Source organism: Lepidochelys olivacea, assembly GCF_965140295.1.
Source record: "Lepidochelys olivacea isolate rLepOli2 genome assembly, chromosome: 1".
NCBI classification, from domain to species: Eukaryota; Metazoa; Chordata; order Testudines; family Cheloniidae; genus Lepidochelys; species Lepidochelys olivacea.
This window is the reverse complement of record NC_140411.1, coordinates 307,609,865-307,630,145: the sequence shown is the minus strand read 5'-3', so window position 1 is coordinate 307,630,145 and position 20,281 is coordinate 307,609,865. Positions and strand designations below refer to the sequence as shown.

At 40.7% G+C, this 20,281-nt stretch overlaps 1 protein-coding gene across 1 annotated transcript in view; it reads right to left on the bottom strand.

Annotated features, from left to right (window-relative positions):
* The window catches only part of CFTR (CF transmembrane conductance regulator), a 144,345-nt gene extending 125,417 nt beyond the window's left edge, over positions 1-18,928 (bottom strand). The window contains exons 1-3 of the mRNA XM_084613660.1: positions 18,814-18,928; positions 5,639-5,749; positions 3,542-3,653 (exon numbers count right to left, since the gene is read on the bottom strand). Of these exons, the coding sequence (XP_084469786.1) occupies positions 3,542-3,653; positions 5,639-5,749; positions 18,814-18,866 (276 nt within the window). The 5' untranslated portion in view covers positions 18,867-18,928. The remainder of the gene's footprint in view (positions 1-3,541; positions 3,654-5,638; positions 5,750-18,813) is intronic.
* Between the last annotated feature and the right edge of the window lie 1,353 nt (positions 18,929-20,281).

Sequence of the window (20,281 nt, the reverse complement as noted above, 5' to 3'; positions counted from 1 at the left end):
TGCCACTATATAAATGCATGGTACACCTTGAAAACTGTGTGCAGTTCTGGTTGCCCCATCTCAAAAATGATATATAAGAATTGGAAAAGGTTCAGAAAAGGGTAACAAATATGATGGGGCATAGAACAGCTTCCACATGAGGAGAGATTTAAAAGACTGGGACTGTTCAACTTGGAGAAGAGATGACTGGGGGGGATATAATAGATGTCTATAAAATCATTAATGGTGTGAAGAAAGTGAATAAGGAAGTGCTATTTACCCATTCTCATAACACAAGAACTGAGGTCACCTTATGAAATTAATAGGCAGCAGGTTTAAAACAAACAAAAGGAAATATTTCTTCACACAACACACAGTGAACCTCTGGAACTCTTTGCCAGAGGATGTTGTGAAGGCCAAGACTATAACTGGGTTCAAAAACTAGATGCATTCATTTGGCTATTAGCCAAAATGGTCAGGGATGCAACCCCAAGCTGTGGGTGTCCCTAAGCCTCTGCATGCCAGATGCTGTCTCTGGATGACAGGGGATGGATCACTTCATAATTGCCCTGTTTGGCATTGCCACTGTCAGAAGACAGGATAATGGACTAGCTGGACAATTGTTCTGACCCAGTATGGCTATTCTTACGTTCTTTTGAACCTGTCTGCTCCCCTCCTTTTGCACAGCCCAAAATCAGCCCCCTCTTCACCTCTAAAGGAGTTGATGGGTAGAAGTATCCGAGGCAATATCTCTTGAGAAGCTGATAAAATTCCATTAGGGCATTTGGGTATTAAAGATTTTGTTGTGGGAATATGTGAAATGAGATTGGTGTGGATGTTAATCTTGTCTGGATTGGTGATTTCCTTGATTTTTAGTGATTATACACAGAGGAAATGCATTTGAGGAACCTGTTCTCAAAGATGCTTGATTAATTTTCTGTGGGAATACCACCCCACACACATACCCAGACAACTCTGAATAGCAACCAAAGTGAAGCAGAAGCCAATGCAGGTTATCAAGCACAGATACACTATACCCTCCAAGTAGATGAGCAGTCACAATCTGCACTAGCTGAATTTCTCAATAGCCCCAAGTAGGCCAGAGTAAAACCATCAAATCTACAGATAAAAACGTAAGAGAAAACTGTAATAAGGCGTGAATCCAAGAGAAATGTGTGCAATGTCAGCAAGGAAATGAGTTGTCCTGCTGAATGACACCAGGCCTGAATTTGTGTGTGTCTGTGTACACATGCACATTCAACAAAAACATGTGTACTTTGGTTTCTTTTAGTATAGTGGCACTGAACAGCACATTTTAAAAAACTATTAACTTGCAATACAATGGCTCCCTTATTTTTGTTCCTCCTCTTTTTCACTTCCATTTCATCAGCACAATTTTCCTTCTAAAGTAGGTTATGTTTCTTTTCCTCAAACCCTTGCCTTTTCCAGTGCACATTTCCCTCAGACTAGCTTCTCTTTCTCCTTCCTTCAATGTCCTATTCTCTCCTTCATGTCCTCATCTTCATTATTATTATATATTTGTATATTACAGGAGCACCTTCTCCAGTCAAGAATCTGGGTCCCACTGTGCTAGGCACTGGACAGCTACACAGCAAAGAAGATGCTCCCTGTCCCAGAGAGCTCACAGTCTAATTTAGTATTTGCCTGTCTGTACATACAAAGAGAGAGGGAGAATTGGTTGAATCCTCAGTACCTATTTTCCTGCTTTGCAAAGCAAAAGAGTCAGAAAGTTACCTTAAAGGGATAACCAAGGGGAAACAGAAGAGTATTCTGGTGGTGTACAACTTCTGCAGGCAGCTCTAAACTTCCCCTGAATGGAGGATAGGACAGGACAGGTAAAGAGGAAGCAGAATACATACCTCTCCAACCAGATTCTTGCTGGGTAGCTTCTGGCTGCAGGCAGTGTAATTTAGAGGAGCCCTGAGGCGGTTCTAAATTATGCCAGGCAACCAGGGACTATTTCAGATACTAGCCAGCTGAAAGGTGGCTTACGAGCCACCCTTCCCTGACACCTTTCCTCATCTGTGCATCTGAGGATTGAGCCCAATATCTCTGTCTATCCAGAAATTGTGTCTGTCTGTCGATAGCTAGGAAAACAGAGACTTTTTGTGTATGCAGTTAGAGAATTTTGATAAATCTGGTTTAAAAATGAAAAAGGACCCTTTAAACTCTTACATTGTTAACCTGAAAACTCCATAGAAGTGATTATTCAGCATCAAGACTTTTATTTTAAAAATGTAATCCAATGTCACAGAGTTCTTAAAATACTAAACTACACATGGCTGATGTGAATGGTCCCAAATATCCATTCAATGCTGTTGTGCCTAAGAAGGGTTACCCTTAACTTATAAGAACATATGTAGTTGGTTCCACATTTTTTTTTCCTTTTTAAAAAAGGTGGTGGTTATTGAATAGTTTTTTAAAAGGAAGCGCTAGGATTAACCAATAGAGGTAGGTACGCAACACTTAGTTTTGGGGGGTGGTTTTGTTTTTCAGATAAAACAGAATGCGAAGTTTTACAACTTCTCGCTTCTTCATTATATTGTCCTTCTAGACTTCCTGACTCTATTTTTTGTCTAATGATGCCCAGAGCTACAGTCAATCTGCTGTATGAAATACCACTGCTTTTATGGACAAATTTATATTGTAATAAATATGCACACATGGCCTCAGAGCTTGTTAGCTGTAATGATGTCAATCAAGATTTGTCTATAAAACTACTGAAAAAGATTTGTTATTTAGACTTGTCATTCTAAGAATTAAAAGGAAGGAAATGACACATAATGTAAAGAGCTTCTATCACTCCTACATTCATGTAATTGGAAGCCATTATCTAGAACATCTCACCATTATACACATCCTTTGGGCCAAATATTGCTCTCTGATGCACCAGCAGACATACAAGAGAAACTCCAATGATGCCAATAGAATCATTCCACATTCACACCCGTGTAACAGAAAGAAGAACATTACTCTTTTTCTTTCAACAGGGTAATGAGACTATTGCAACATCAGCAATAAACCTATTGCATTTGTTTGATCACAGCGCTACCGTGACCTTAGCCACAATACACCATAAAACAAACAATCAGTTTTACACAATCTGTTGGTAAAAATCCACAGTCTAAAGTGAAATTAAGATAAAATGCTGATTATATGAATTAAACTCCCTTTGATGTAAATGGGAGATGCCCATGCAGATCACTGGTAGCATGCAATAATTTATTTCATATTGATAAGAATATCTTACAGCATTTAATTCCAAAGGACGTTGAAGAACTTTACTACTTTATAGACTAGATGTTAAAACCAGGGTCCTGATACATTTTGGGGGTTCAAGGCACCAACAGCCAATTGTGAAACTCCACAAGCTATGTATACTCTGCCTCCCCAGTATCTGTAGCATCTGTACCCTTGTAATCTTTACACGCAACAGCACAGAGAAGAAAATGTAGTTATTAGAATGATTCCTCAGTAATTTAGCAATCACCAGGATAGCTACCAACATTCAGAGTTTACTCAAAACAAGAACAAATCTTACCCCTAAATATAACAATATTCCATAAAACATAAATTTCCAGAAAAAGCACCGTCGAAGAGCGTTAATAAGTTTAGGTTTTTTCTTTGAAGTCGCCAGCTCCCTGTCCCATTGTCTGAAAAGGAACCAAAAAACAAGACCATTAAGTTGTGTGAGCAAATATGTGAGTCTACAGCTCTAACATAGTTCAATTCACTCAAGTATATCCAAGGAGATTTAGCTAAGGTGGCTGATGAAACAAAGCCTTGCAGAGACCCCAAAGATCTGACCCTCATTGACTTGTTAGCTCAACAAAAGTTCAAATCTAGTTCACCCACATATTTGGCAGATTTATATACACAGCCATACATCACCCTGCAGGGAGTTAATTCATTAAAAGGTCAGGTTGTATGTTTTAAAGAAACCTGCTGTACTTCTTAAGACCAATACACAAATAATAGGCAAATAAAAGTTTTGGAGCTCCTCCAGTTCCTAGCAAGAAGAAAACAAAGAGAAGCTATTCTAAAATGTGACTTTTTAAAAATGGACTGCATTGGTTTTTGTCAGCACTGAAGAGATTTTTAGATGGTAGCCTCCTAGTGTATAGTATATCTTCCGTCAGAAGCAAAGAGACAAGTTTACTATTTATACAAATTTATTTGATAATTGTAAATTAATACTTTTAATTTTGGCAAATAAAGATAACTTGCATTCAAATAGAAAGATTAAGGAATTGCACACTTCCTGTATAAATTGTACCTTGTATCAATATTTATTAAGCATCACCAGAGTGCTCAGTACAGTACCAAATGGCAAAGGACAGTGACTAGTGATTTTGGGTGCCCAATTAAAGACATCTTAAAGGGGTCTGATTTTCAGCAGGCAGATGCTCAGCACTGTTATTTTTGAAAATGGAGCCCCCTGAATTTTAATCTAAATGGACAGACTTAGCAATGCATAGCCAATCTGTCCTGGATGACAGCAAAAGATAAAATGGATCTTTAAAAAAAAAAAGTATGTGCAAGAGCTAGTAAATTAATTAGTCACAGATCAATGGAAGTTAGGAGCCTCCCTTAGAGAACCTGAACCTTAAAGCCCTACTTTAGCTTCTCATTTAGGACCCATTTCTGCAAGCATCCCACAGGTGAAACTGATTCCAGGGCCAGCACAAGGCCTATACACTACTTAACGATTGTGTGGCTCTTATTTTGAGTGAGGCTTTTTGCAGGCCCTCTATATGTGGGTGAATTTCACTCAATGCACAAACTCCCATTTGACTCAATAGGGATTCCATGGGTGGAGGACCTCTAGCACAGGACACCTGGGTGTGTTAACACTGGTAGGCTTGGCATGAAGAGTACATTTTAAAAAGGAATTTCAACAAAGAGAAGGTGGTTGTCTTTTATGCTAACGGTGGGAAGGGATTTTCAAGGGTAAGTCAAAGCATGCAAGAGAGCATTAAAATGAGAATGGGAGAAGAATACAAAGAGCAGTAAGGCACTGTCAGAGTAAAGAAATGGGAGCAGAGATGTAGGCCCAGGTGAAGTAATGCAAAGGCCTTGCAAGAAAGAATGAGATTCCTGAACAGGATACAGGAAGTCAGTAGATTTTTAGCTGTGGTAGTGAGTGGAGGAGGGCAAGGTGGTAATCAGGAAGGCCAGGGCAGAGGAGGCTGCCTAAGAGAAATAAGGAAACAACCAGCATTTTAGCCCTGGAGACATAAAGGAAAGGATGGAATTTTTTTCAATAGTATAGAACAAAAAAACAATAAGATTTGGTGATGACCTGGATATGCTACGAGGAAGAAATTAGGGGTGTTGAACTGACACTGAGTTTGAAAGTCTGGTGACGGACACGAAGTGACCCATTTTTTGGAAGCTACTACATAGCTTCAAAATTTTCTGAACTGAGCCATATTCCATTTATTGTCTGAAATCTGACGAGAGCTTAAAAACATCTGAAAACTCTATTGTTCCAGTGTTTCTGGTGTCAAGTTTCAATAGATTAATTAAGTGAACTAAGCTGATAGATACCTCCACCATTTCTAGCTCACTCTTCCAGACCTAGTTACTGCCTTCCACATCATGAGATAATGCTAACAAAATACATACTTTGTCATACCTTTCCAATTTTTCAGAAAGATTATCTGCAGAATCCGCAGAAGGGATCTGATATATGTCTGACAGTTCCAGACGTTGTCTGTAACCCTTCTTCAAAATTGGTTTTGTCCATCTAAGCAGAAAGAGAATAATAATAACTATCAGTTTCCAAGGTTAATTCTGGAGTTGGTTTAGCTATTAAAGCACAATCCAGCATCGCATAGATAAGTCATCATACAACATATTATATAATAAACTATGAAACTATATTGTATTTACCAAGAATGATGTAGCTACTGAAAACATCTTGTACATATAGATAGATGACATTAACAAACAGATTCAGAGTTCTTACATTTGACCATTTGGGTCAAGATCTGCCAGGCTCTTTTACATACAAACTCTCATACTCAATAGGAGTTAACTGAGTAGAGGATTGGGCCCTTTGTGTTATATTTCCAATAATTTATAGTTATCCATTATCATGACTATTAAATCACAAATTAATATTACATTAGTGATAGACGCTATATTCATATAAGCAAGGAAATTCTACATTACAGCATTAATTTCATGCAGAGCAGCTTGCATTGCATGTTACACAAGAACTTTTGAAGGCCTCTAAGTATAATGGGTGTGCTGAAGATATTTTTCATCCCTAACTTCCATTTATTTTTGTCATTATAAAGTTAATACAGAACTTAAAGAGCACATTCTTAGTGCAATGGACAGGTTTAACATTAATGAGGCTGTATTACTAATGGAAGTTGCAATGCGAAATATCCATGCTTTCAGGGAATAACTTTGGGAAACAATTTTTGGACACAATCAGCTTGAGAATGATTTGGGAACTCATCTTACTGCATCAATGGCAGTTGCAACATTTCCATTGACTTCAAACAGAGCAGGAGGAGGCCCTTGCTGATCCATAGGGGAAATTCTCTATAAACCCTTGTCTGATCTATTCAGTATCTGAAATGCCTGCTACTCATTACATGTTCTAGAACACTATTCCCAAGAAATCCTGTTCATAATTTTATGTCGTCATCTATTAATAAGGTCATCTGAAGACACACAAGTAAAACAAAATACAATTAGCAAATTAATTTACGATTTACTAAAAGTGACGGTATATTTTACAGATACCCAAGGTTACATGCAAAATATGCTTGGCTATCATTGTTAACTATTATACATTTTCTCCAAAATAATTTCATAGCTAATGCAAAAGAAACAGATTGTGAATGATCACTGTGTATGTGTATAAATGTGTGTGTTGCATAGACAAACATATGACTTAGGAATGAGATAAAAATTGTCATCTAACAAATGTAGATTTCAAAATAGTTACCATCTAAGAGCAAAAGACCTGCATAATTTATTGCCGAGAAAAGACAGTCTGTAACTAAGGGTCAAACAAAACTTCAGGCAAAGAATAAGGGATGTTTTAAAGTGGTCACTTAGAGTTGCTTATTGGAGGTGAGTCTTAGTGTAGGTTTAACTGTGTGTTTGTGTACGTGTACATTATATTAAAAAAATGGACCAGATTCTCAGCTACACTAAGGCCCCATTACATTGGCAGCATAAAGGGGCCCTAAAGTGGGTGTAAATATAATACAGAGCAGTGTACAAGGGCCTTAGCAAAAATGAGAGCCAGGGTCATAATGCATGCGTGTATGTGACTGTATGAAAGAACATGTGTATACACGATCTAATCTATCATTTTAAAAGGTAATTAATCATATGAAACATAAATCAATAATCCTAGCTATTCAGTACATAAAGCACTTGGGGAAATTAAATATTTCCCAAGTGGACATCTATATCTAGCTTAAACACCACAAAGAGAATGTGCTTTCAGTAATAAAGAGATTGTCTTTCATTGCTGCAACCACAGAAATGTACAGTTCCAGATAAATTGTTTGGTCTCAGCTCAGTCCTTAACTGCAGTTTACATGAAAAGGCAGACACTATTCATAGGTCACAGGAAAGCCAACTGTCAGACTCTGTTCTGAAGAGCCATAGGGAAAAGTATATGTGTTCGTGAACTTTTTGCTACTGGAGTCAGAGGTCGAGGACTTCAGAAATTGATATCTAATTCATTTTAATATCTTCTGTACTTAAAATAAATCATAATTTCATTAACTGATGAGCCTGTGTGGTCATTACAAATGATGAGTTAGATCATGAACAGGATGGTAGAAAGGAATAGACGCTGTTGATATTGTACATGGGTTATACAAACACTACTAATCCCTTGTCCTTCGGAAACAAAAACACTTACGCATTTGTTTCATAAAAGAAACTGTTGTACATTCAGAAAATCTGGCAATCATAAATGAATGTAAGTGAGGGTCCATTAAATAGCTACTGTAGCTAATGCAAGTAAGCTGAGAGAGCTCCTAAGAGACCCCTTAATGCCAAAAGTACTGTAAAAAGAAAAGGAGTACTTGTGGCACCTTAGAGACTAACCAATTTATTTGTACTGTACTAAAGCTCCACGCCTCGGATTGACTTTGATGAGTACCCTCAGGCTAAGGTCTTGTACAATGGGCTTGAAAACTGTAATAAGCAAACCCTACCTTACCTATCTTGAGACAAGGAGGAAAATGATTTACAGTTTCAAAGCCCGTATATATTGGGAAAACAATCTCCACTGCATTGTTTCTTTTCACACCTTTTCCTTTATTTGCATTTTTTATTGGAATTGAACTGGGCAGTTTGCCACAGACTGAAGAAACAAAATTGATTGTAGTTGGAGTGAGCAGATTGACGGTTATAGAAAAATAGCATGATATAACATAGGTCTACTGTACCCATGAAAATGTGGCTTGAGTTGCTGATCAACTACAATTCTCCCTCATCCTTAATGGTGTGTATTTCACCCACCCAAATTAACTTGTAAGCACCTAGGACCTTCCTTAAAGACGAGTTTGATTCAACCCGTGGGCTTAAGTGGAATCCCCACCCATTGGAGCAGCTGCACCCAAGCTGGATTCACCTTATGAGCAGGCAAAGCAGTGCTACCATCACCTTCCTCCAGGGTCCCACTGTGGGGGGCGTCTCTCAACAGCAACCAAAATTGTATAAGACTCTGGTGGTGGAAGCAGCACAAGGACATGCTGGCTCAGGGCTGGTCCACATTTGAAATTTAGATCAACATAGCTGCATCACTCAGGGGTGTGAAAAATCCATACCGCTGAACACTGTAGCTATATCGACCTAATCCCAGGTCGAGACGCAGCTTCTGTCAGTCTACTTACTGTTGCTTGGGGATGTGGTGTTCCTACAGGGGTTGAAAAGCCTCAGGCTGTCTCGACACTACAGCGTTATGCCACTTAGCTACAGAGCTGTAGCTATGCCGGTATAACCCCCATAGTGTAGCACCCTATGGCCTCGGTGCTTCTCCTGGGTGCTCTGGCCCTGCCCCCTCCCCAGCCAGCTCTGTCCAATTTCTGGGCTGTATCAACTCGTGTCAGGCTGCTGCGCATAGTGGTGTTAAGACACAGCTTGCAATGATGCTTGTCCCTTGAGGTGGGCTTTCAAAAACTCCTTCGGTTTTGCTGTCAGGAAGCAAATCCTGCTTGTATGTATTTTATAAAGCACTATGCACATCCATAAGTAACCCACAATAATAATAGTTTGGGGGGGCAGATTCACCAGGACACTCTGACTTTTTTGCACTGGTCTGGTGATGCTATGTGGCGATAAACCTAATTTAGCTAGCCAGTTAAGCCAGTTTTATAGATGGTTTGCAACGCCAAAGTAGCACAATGGAGCCAGAGTGGCCCTTAATTTGTGAGATACCAACAGCCCTTAATTTGTGAGTTACCAACATTAATTCCTAATTTCTGGTTCTCATTTCTGTTGTGAGTGAGAAATAATTTATGAAACAAAGAAAGCAAGGAGGAAGGGAAACAGATTGGCCTTAAAGCATTATACAGTATTAGCAAATGCCACCGGATTACTGGCTGGCATTTAATGAACTCTTTCACAGAGAAACCTGTCATGCTGTCAGAGTCTTGCAACTAACTAGGGATGTTATTATGGGCACATATACATGAAACCCAGCTGGAGACAAGTTTCAAGGGTGAACTGTAGGTAAGAAAAAAAGAAGGAAAACAAGTTCCACCTCTTTTATTGACAGCCTGGTAACAAAATACACACCATAAGGATACAAGACACAAGGATACCATGTATGTGACACATTGTTTTAACTTTGCTTTTGTTTGTTTTCTAACTAACCTTTTTCTTTAATATTCCCTCCCTTTAGCACTCTACAATGCATCTCTTATTGTAGCTATTTGCTCTTCTAGTTTGCTCAACCTTATTCCATATGAGAAAATTCAAACCTATTGGATGAACTTCTCTGCCCTGCTAGAGAGTACTACCTTGTCTCTATTAGCTGATGCTGTCTTCTCAACAGGGCCAAATCCTGGCCCTTCTTAAAGCTGCTTCCTACCTCTCGGAAGTCACAAGAAACCTCAATGTTGGTTTAACCAGCAATATGAGTTTTCCCCCAGCATAGAGGAACCCCTGGCATGGACAAAACATATCTGGCCCTCTCCCTCCCCCTGTCCTGATGTAGACATGCAGGTGTAGAAGCAGGCATGGTCAAAGAACTACTTTGCTCCAGCCAAATTGTGGAAACTCAGCTGCGGCCCCTGCTGCAAGGTGTGCAGAGAAGCTGCCCTGGGGGCAGACCTGGGGGCAGACCTGGGGGAATTCTGGCTTACTCTGACTCGATTTCAACAGGTGCTGTGTACACTACCACACACTTGGTCAGCTCTATTGACTGTTGCAAAGGAGATTCTGGCTCCGCTGTCATCCCTTTGAGATAGCTGGCAAAACTTTCAGTTGGGAGCTGACTGGACAGCTGAGACCAAGTAACCAACACACAATTCTGAACTCCCACATGCCAGCAACAGACCAGAGTGCATGGACAGGTTGGACTGACCCAAAGCAGAGAGGGGATTGCACTGGCATGGGGCAGAGAGTCTGCATGTGTTTAGCTATGCAAGGGGGTTGGAGGCAGGAGGAGATGTATGCTGTAAGAAGGGCAAGAGAATCTGCGTAACCCTTGCTAAAGATCCTTGACCTAGGGGCGTTCATGGCTTTCCCAGGGTTAGATAAAAGTGGTGTTCTATTGTTAAGTGTGGTGCTTATTCCGGGAGTTGACTCTGGTCTCCCTGGGAAGGAAGGCTGATGTTCATGAAGAGGCCTATGGCTGAGACCTGGGATCCTTTCCCCAACCCTGGGAGCTCCACTACCTGACATATGAAAGACTTTGTGCTTGAATCAACATGGCTGTTAGAGGGAAGTGCATATGTCACACTCACTTTACATCTGTGATGGCAGCTTCATTCCAGTGTGAAATTTAACCCTCAGGGGATGGCAGGCAGTGCATGGCCAGGAGAGGACAGCTTTAAAACATGGCTGGAAATCCATGAGAGCACAACTGATGGATTCAGTGCACCCACAGTGCAACAATTTGTCCCCAGCCAGCACCACCACTTCCTGGAAATGCATTGGGCAGTCTCAGGTCCCCCAGATGCATGGGGTTGCAGGTGTCTTGTTTTGTTTCATTCCTCCTTTCTGTGAGCTTTCCACCACAATGGGACCAATGCTCTGCATATTTCTCTGGCTGAATCAAACCTCTAACATTATTCTCCACTTACCATAATTTAAAAACATTCTATATGAAATCAGATGTTAGGATAGAAAATGCTTATACAATATGTTGCATTAATTTTGTATGGCTGTGATATATTTCTTTGCAGCTCTGAAGGGGCAGGATTTAAATATAAGAAAAAATTGAACAAATATTCTGAACATTATATTTATTGCTTCAAAGAGCTGGAGGTAAATGTGGATCTTATTAATCTGTATGCTTTCTTTGCAGGTCACTAAAACTGAAGAATTAAATTTCTCTCTTAATGAACATTTGTGTTTGCTGTCAAGTGTTATTTAACATGGAAAACATGTAGCTGCAATGTCATTGACTATGCCACTAACTGTGAATAGCACTGTCTGTAGAATAATCAGTGTTCTCTTGAAATCCCAGGGTCCCAATAGCTAATCTTAATGAGAATTACTCAATGGAAAATCTTTGACAAGATTTACATTTTTATTACCATTTTCAAAAATGTGACATTTATTCTGGCTATTGTCCAGGATTCCCCACTGAGTAATGTGATCTAGAAGTGGCTTTGGGGATCCTGCCTTTTTAGCAGAATTTTGATTTTTCCTTTGCATAGTGCTTTTTACAGCTAGTAAGATGGTCAATGCCACTTCAGGTTTTTGAGGTATTATAACTATGAAGCCCAGTCTATATGTGAAAACCAAAATAGGGCACATTCTAGGAACAAAGATACACATGTGGTGTGCCATATAAGGGTAAAAGATATTAAATGTATTAAAGTCTGTCATTATTTGATCTGGATAGGCAAATGTGAAGCTTGTCATAAGCAACAGAGATACATCCATTGAACTTTCAATTACAGAGTGGATCCATGAAATAACACGAGCCTATTAGTTGTAAACAGGGCTAGCAATAATATTTAGTTGCTAAAGCACGTAGCAATGGAAAAGCTGGCCCAAGAAAAGTCTCTTTTATTTTTAGATATTAATTAATTCTGCATCAATGAACTAACCTCACTTCACTCTGTCCTTTCACTAGGAAATATGTCTTGGACCCCTAAATAGCTGTCCCTTTAAAAACAAAACAAAGTAACTAACTATTTGTTTCAATGTTATTTTACATAACATTGAAATAACATTAAAGTATTAGGTTAGTTTTCTAAAATTATTTGCAATAGTTCAGTAGTAAGATATCTTTAGATTTTAAAACTAACTTTCGAAAAATCTGTTGAGTTCTGCATAAGTCAGAAGATGAACAATAGCAATAAAATGACTAGAAATGTTGTATAGGTCAGTAAGGGCCAAATCTTGTTTCTATTATTTACAGAAATAGTCTCAATGACTTCAGTAGGAGGCCTCGTGTGACTAAGGTGAGCAAGATTTGATCCTGAATCTTTTATCTATCAGTACTGGAATCAGAATTAATTATCAGATCTACAATAATGGTCTTTCTACTGGTAGACTAAAATATCTGCTCAGTTTTCAACAATTAAGAAAGAGGACCTGGACAGCTAAGAGGTGAAACCAACAGCTTTGCAAATTTAGGACAACCACGAGTAGTGTGAAATCATTTGGCAAATGATTGCACAGTTTGCAAATACAATCACTTTGGTAGTCACAAGTTTGTTCATTATAGCCCGGCCATTACGTGTCTTGGCAGAGACCTCAAAATATCCATTCTTTCGAATATCCCCCAGCTAGAACATTTTGCCACTAAAACCATGAGTTTCCCTCGGTTTGACACAGTCATTGTCTATCTAAGCCTTTATGGGCACATTACGTACTGAGGTCCAGTGTAGTTTTCACATGCTATTCAAAAAGCTGTGGAATAAAAGCATTTCATCAGACAGAAAGTTTCCAAACCTATAGTTTATTCCAGCATCACTGACTTATTTGTGAACAGAACTAAATATCTTATTGAACAATTGACAGGGGGTTTACTGGGATTAATGAAGAAATAAACATCCACAGGTAAATTGACATCTTCTCAAGTTCTTCTCTCATGCAAGAGAAATTACTATTCCCATTGAAGTGAAAATATGTCAAACATTTAGGTATTCAAGGGAGTGAGCATTCCTATATGTATCTTTTGTATGGAACTTGGTTGTAATAGCTTGTTTCAGGCACATTCTGAATTAACTTTCCCACACATGAAGCATGATTTGGTGTTTGAAGTACTGGACTGGGACTCAGGAGGTCCGGATTCATTTCCCGCTCTACCACAGCCTACCTGTGTGATGTTGGGCAAATCACTTAATCTCTCTGTGCCTCAGTTACCCATCTGTAAAATGAGAATAATAATACTTCCTTTTCCCCACACCTTGCCTGTGTTGTCTATTTGCACTGTAAGCTCTTCAAGGTGGAGACTGTATCTTACTACGTCTTTGTACAGTGCCTAGCACAAGAGGTCCTTGATCTTTATTAGAGGCTACTATAATACAAATAATAAGATGGTTTTCATCATCAATTATTATTTATTAAAAAAAAACTTCAAGGATTCAACTGCATTGCCCTCCTTCCTAATAAAATAGAATAAGTGTAAAAAAATGGATAAGTTCTTAAATATTTAAAATATTTACTTTGGTTTAAATGTACATACCCATTACAAGTTTTTGTCCTATCACAGAGCCAAGAGCCTTTGGGCAGCTTTCAGAAAACTCACACACATGTTGATTTGAGCAGGTGTGTTTTGGATGGATGAAATGGCTATAGGAAGAGGTTCCATTAGTTGCTGTGGTGCAATTGGTTAGTACTTTTGGCTGTTAACTGGAAGATTGGTGTTTCAGACTTACCCAGGGATGGACTTTAAACATGTTAGCAGAGGGAGGATTGCACTGGGATTGAAATGACAGGATTTGTAATATGGAGATCAGACTACTAGTACAGGTTATGCCACGGATTTCCTCTTCTACACTGGAGTCAACTCTTGCACCCAAATTTTTAAAAGTGGACTCAAATTTTGAATGCCCATCCTCAAAACCTTAGGGACTGATTTTCAGAGATGCTCAACACTCACAACAGTCACTGACTTCAATCAGATTTCTGAGTGCTCAGCACCTTTGAAAGTCAGGCCTTATATGCCAAAAGTTGGACACCAAAAAACAGATGTGTCCAAAGCTAGTGGCCACTTCTGCAAATGTGGGAATTAATCTCTATATATCATTTACCTCAGCTCCAAAATAATGATACTTATTATGTTTATATAAATATAATATTGTCCAATTCCATGGGGATATGGTGACAACTAATGAACGTATGTAAAGTACTTTGAGATCCTTGGATGGAAGGTGCTGTCAATGTGCAAAGGGGGCATTTGCTTAACTTCACACACTAAGTAGTCCTCATGAAGACAATGGGACTACTTTGCCTAAGGCTACATCTACATTGAAAATTAAGATGTAATTCTGGTGCAAGTAGGCATGCCCATACTAGCTTTGATCTAACTGGCAGTGCAGGCTGGTCAACACAGCAGATGCCCATTTGCTAGCCTGCACCAGGTTTCACGCTGACACATCTTCATTGCTGCTGTTTCCCATGCTAGCTAAATTAAAGCTGGAATGGGTATGCTTACTTGCACTACAATTACACCTTAATTTGTGGTGTAGACATATCCTAAGTCTTTCCTGGATCAGGGTCTATTTGTTTGAGTCAAAGTCAGAAGGAACCACTGATGATCATCTAGTCTGACCTCCTGTATAACATCCGCCATAGAACTTCCCCAAAATAATCCCTAGAGCAGATTTTTTAGAAAAACATCCAGTCTTGATTTAGAAATTGTCAGTGCTGGAGAATCCACTATCACCCTTGCTAAGTTGTTCCAATGGTTAATTACTCTGAATGTTAAAAAATTACACCTTATTTACAGTCTGAATTTGTCTAGATGAAACGTTTCCAAAGCATGGACTAGTGTCTTGTCATGAGGGGTAGAAAGGAAGAAATGCATTCTGGACCTATGATAGAGACAGTAGCAGCACAATTATAACTTGTGTAAATCATAAACTCATAGGACTGGAAGGGACCATGAGAGGTCATTTAGTCCCGTCCCCTGCACTCATGGCAGGACTAAGTATTATCTAGACCATTCCTGACAGGTGTTTGTCTAATTTGCTCTTAAAAATCTCCAATAATAGAGATTCCACAACCTCCCTAGGCAATTTATTCCAGTGCTTAACCACACTGATAGTTAGGAATTTTTTCCTAATGTCCAGCCTAAACCTCCGTTGTTGCAATTTAAGCCCATTGCTTCTTGTCCTATCCTCAGAGGTTAAGAAGAACAATTTTTCTCCCTCTACCTCGTATCTTTTACATACTTCAAAACTGTTATCATGTCCCCCCTCAGTCTTCTCTTTTCAAGACTAAACATACCCAATTTTTTCAATCTTCCCTCATAGGTCATGTTCTCTAGACCTTTAATCATTTTTGTTGTTCTTCTCTGGACTCTCTCCAATTTGTCCACATCCTTCCTGAAATGTGACACCCAAAACTGGACACAATACTCCAGTTGAGGCCTAATCAGCGTGGAGAAGAGCAGAAGAATTACTTCTCATGTCTTGCTTACAATACTCCTGCTAATATATCCCAGAATGATGTTTACTTTTTCTGCAACACTGTTACCTCATATTTAGCTTGTGGTCCACTAAGACCCTCAACTCCCTTTCTCAAAAAGAAAAGGAGTACTTGTGTGTGGCACCTTAGAGACTAACAAATTGCATCTGATGAAGTGAGCTGTAGCTCACGAAAGCTTATGCTCTAATAAATTCGTTAGTCTCTAAGGTGCCACAAGTACTCCTTTTCTTTTTGTGAATACAGACTAACACGGCTGCTACTCTAAATCCCTTTCTGTAATACTCCTTCCTAGGCAGTCATTTCCCATTTTGTGTGTGTGCAACTGATTGTTCCTTCCTAAATGGAGAAATTTGCATTTGTCCTTATTGAATTTCATCCTATTACTTCACACCATTTCTCCAGTTTGTCCAGATCATTTTGAATTTTAATCCTATCCTACAAAGCACTTGCAACCCCTCTCAGCTTGGTACCATCTGCAAACTTTATAAGTGTACTCTCTATGCCATTATCTAAATCATTGATAAAGATATTGAACAGAACTGGACCCAGAACTGATCCCTGTGGGACCCCACTCATTATGCCCTTCCAGCATAATATGGAATGTTTTCCACATAAATTGTTTTCCTAGTAAAAGTTGTTACTTATCTTGTTTACATTTCATTTCTTCAGTATGAAAAAAATGTAATTTTCTAAACCAAAACCTGCTTATTTATTCACAGTTATAAATGTTTCAGAAAAATAGCTAATTTTTAAATTATGAACTTTTATAGTCTATACTGACCAAACCTCTCCCTCTCTCTTTCTCTTTTTGCAAGCCTGGATCATTTTCTTGAATAGTCATACAAAAAGAGGTTATTCCCTTGTTAAGAGTCCATATGTGACACTGCTCCTTTATAAAACTTGTTATTGTCTGAACTTTTTTTAGGGCAGGGATTGGAAACATTTTTAAGGAAAATGTACAAATACAGTAGTGAATTGTATCTATCTTAACTACATTAGTTACAAACTAAGATTCAAATTCCACACTTAGCTATGCTCACATAACTCCCAAACAGGACACATGCATCTAAGCAAAGAATCTGGCCATAGGTTTGTAAAAAGTAATCTATTATTTAACATTTCATATGCTGTCATCAGATAGCTGGGAACTACTATGATGAATGATATGTTTATCACTGAGAATCTCCTGGTGGATATCTTCTCTGCAAATTTTGCCACAATTTCAAATGGCCCTATAGTGAGTGACCTTCAGTCTATTACATTACATCCAGATTGGCATTTAACAAATACACAGCTATGAAAGAAGCAGAACCCAGTAGACACTGTTTTAAGTGAAGATTTCTTAAACTACATGAAGATAGATTATGGGACAATATTAAATAATTGTTGTTAGTAGGAAAAGTAACTTTTTCTTCTAAATCATTTTATAACAAAGGAAGGATTGAATCCCTGATTTTATTTCAGTTGCTCTGTTCATGCTACACTAGAACATTAGCACTTGAAAGCACCACACCTGGTCCATGGGATAGCACTTAAGCCGCATGCTTAAAGTTAAGCACATTCTTAAGTGCTTTCTAAATGAGGCTGCTTTCTTGAACGGGGGCTGCTCTTGTTATGCAGATACAATTACATACCAAAATGAAATTCTACAGTTTTAGAAAAACTCAACCAAATCCAACTTTTTATCACTTTATGGGATGAACCAGTTTTTTGAGTCTACAAGTGTCTACCTAATGCGATACAAGAATATTGTTCTGGTTTTGTAAAGTTCATCACACATAGTATTTCTTAAATTTTGTTCACTTCTTATAACTTGACAGTTTAACTTGTTACTCCCAAAAAGCATGTTAAAAGAGGCATAGTTATCCTAAAATCTAGTCATTTTAAAACCTAAAAGTTGTCTGAGGTACTACACCTGCCAGAGTTCCCCTTCTATTCATAATCACATTTTCGATTTTATAAACGGATTTTCTCGCCCCTATTGCTGCATGTAGGACTCACACAAACAACCAGGGAAACTAGCCAGCTGCGTGAAATTGGGTGTACCCAGTATGCTCTCAGATGCCCAAAATTGGGGAAATATAGAGAAGGATTTTTGTCTTTCTAATCTCTCTCTAGTATAATATCAGGTGTTGCTTGTAACAGCTCCAGGTTAAAGGTTTTCAAATTTGTGATTTCTATGTTGTCCCACTGTGTGTGGTGGGGGAAAGGGACGAAAGAGGATCCCTTGTACACACAAAAAGAAGAAAAAAGGGACCAGGAACTTTCACCCCCATAGGACACATCTCAGTCTGAAGAGAGACGGTGTCTATTGAAGTGAGCTGTAGCTCACGAAAGCTCATGCTCAAATAAACTGGTTAGTCTCTAAGGTGCCACAAGTCCTCCTTTTCTTTTTGCGAATACAGACTAACACAGCTGTTACTCTGAAAGGTGTCTATTAAGGTGTCCCTAATATCACTTTTTAAAAAAACCTGCTTGCAAAGCAAATTTCCCCCGAAGTTCTCACACCTTGGAGTGAAGTCTACAACAGCCAGGCTCGGAAGTAGAGCAATTTACCAAAGGTTGCGCAGATAATCTACTATAAAGTAATTTACCCAGTATGGGTGTGATCATTCATGACACTAAGAGGTTTCAGCCGCCCCGCGTGTTCAAAACGCTGGCACAAGGTGGCAGGGAAGACCACGGCGCGCAGATCCTCCTGGAATAAACCGGGCGAGCGCAGCCCGCTTTGCAAAACATTTCGGGGCTAATGGGTGTAAGGCAACGTGCCCGGACAAGACGAGCGCTGAGGGTCCCGGGCTCCAGGCAGGGGCAGCCCTGCGCTCGCGCCCAGTCACTTCCCGCTGCCCGTCCCCCGGGGCCCTCCAAGGCGCGCGACTGACACAGCCAGGAGGCTGAAGGTGCAGAGCCCCGGGGAACCCAGCCGAGCCACACCTCGCATGCCGCCGCCCGCTGCAGGGTCCTTCCCCGCGCCCCAGCCCCGGCTCTTACCTGAAGAAAAGTTTGGAGAAGATGTTGGCCTTCTCCAGCGGGGACTGCTGCATGGTGCCCGGGCTGCCTGCCGGGCGGCGCTAGGCGCAGGGAGCTGCAGCGGCGCGAGCTAATCGCTAAGCTCTCCCGCGGCCGCTCCGCTCCTGCGGCTCCCCCACCTTATGTACCCTGCCCGCGCTGATGTCATTGCCTCCCTCCTTCCCCTGCCCCTCTCCCCGCCTCTGCTGTGCCCACGGGGCCTGCCCTCCTACCCCGTCCCCCGCGCCCCGCTGGCCTCGCCCCTCGGGAGCAGTCCCCGCGGATCCGGCACCAAAGGAATCTGCTGATGCGGGAGACACCCGCCTGGTTCTGCCACCCAGCCGGCTGCTGGGAGCCCCGGCCCCGAGTTCTCAGGGCAACGCGAGGAGCCCCGCAACCCCCCCAGGGTGCCGTCTCGCTGCGTCTCGGGCTTTGGGGGAGGAATGGCGACGCCTCTCGGACCTACTCGCCCCACACTTGTGCTTCGGGCTGTATCAAGCAGGGTGGGCTCCAGAGCCCCTTGGGGTCGGTCTCTTCCAGGTAACCCCCCACCCCTAGCAGTTTGCTAAGAGCCCCGGCTCCTTAGCTCCAAACTTATTCTTCCTTCTGCTGGGAAAGTCCCCCCCCCCCCCAGTCCTCGCCCTTAGCGCTTTCTGGATTGTGCCCCGGGGTCTTATTCCCTGCCCCCTGGGTTGCAGTCTTTGCCTGGTACTGCGTAACACTGCTCACTCCAGAGCTGTGATCCCAGGTATTACTACACCCCATCCCCACCCCTAGCCGTGCTGCGAACTCAAATGCCAAGCACAACACATCACCGCCCGAAAAGAACTGGCAGGAGTTCACCGGGACACCTGCTATCGAGCCAGTTTCAGTCTCAGTCAGCAAATCCTCTTGAACAGTGTATGGAGAGAAACGGAGACTCCCACTTTAAAATGCAAGACTTGGCCTGTAAAGCTGGTTTCCTCAGAAGAAAAGGTAAACTCGGGTATCTCGAGGAAATCCGGCGCTCTTGCCTCAGCCTTTATAAAGTGCTCAGTACACCTTGTGTTAAATCCTGGAACGCTATTGTGAAAAGTGTTAAGCACACATTGATAATGGAATGGAGCAGATTAAGAGCAAAGTAGGCTTTTTAAGATGAGATTTTTTTTATCATCTCCAGGTCTTTGGCAAATTTGTTTACTGTGAAACTACCTGATTCATTTCTGTTTGATATGAATGCAAATGTGAATACTTACTAATAAGGATACTGTCATGGGGTGTGCAGACCCCAGGCTGTCTTGGTCAGTAAAGGGTTACTAGGATTGGGAAACTGCCTGCCTGCTCAGCTGGGGCTGATCAGGGGACTCAAACAGCTGCAGAGATAAAAGGATGTAGAACAGAAGGGTGGGATGGCACCTAAAGAAGCTGAAGGGCTATGGTGAGCCGGAGCCTTCAGCAACAGGCTGGTGAG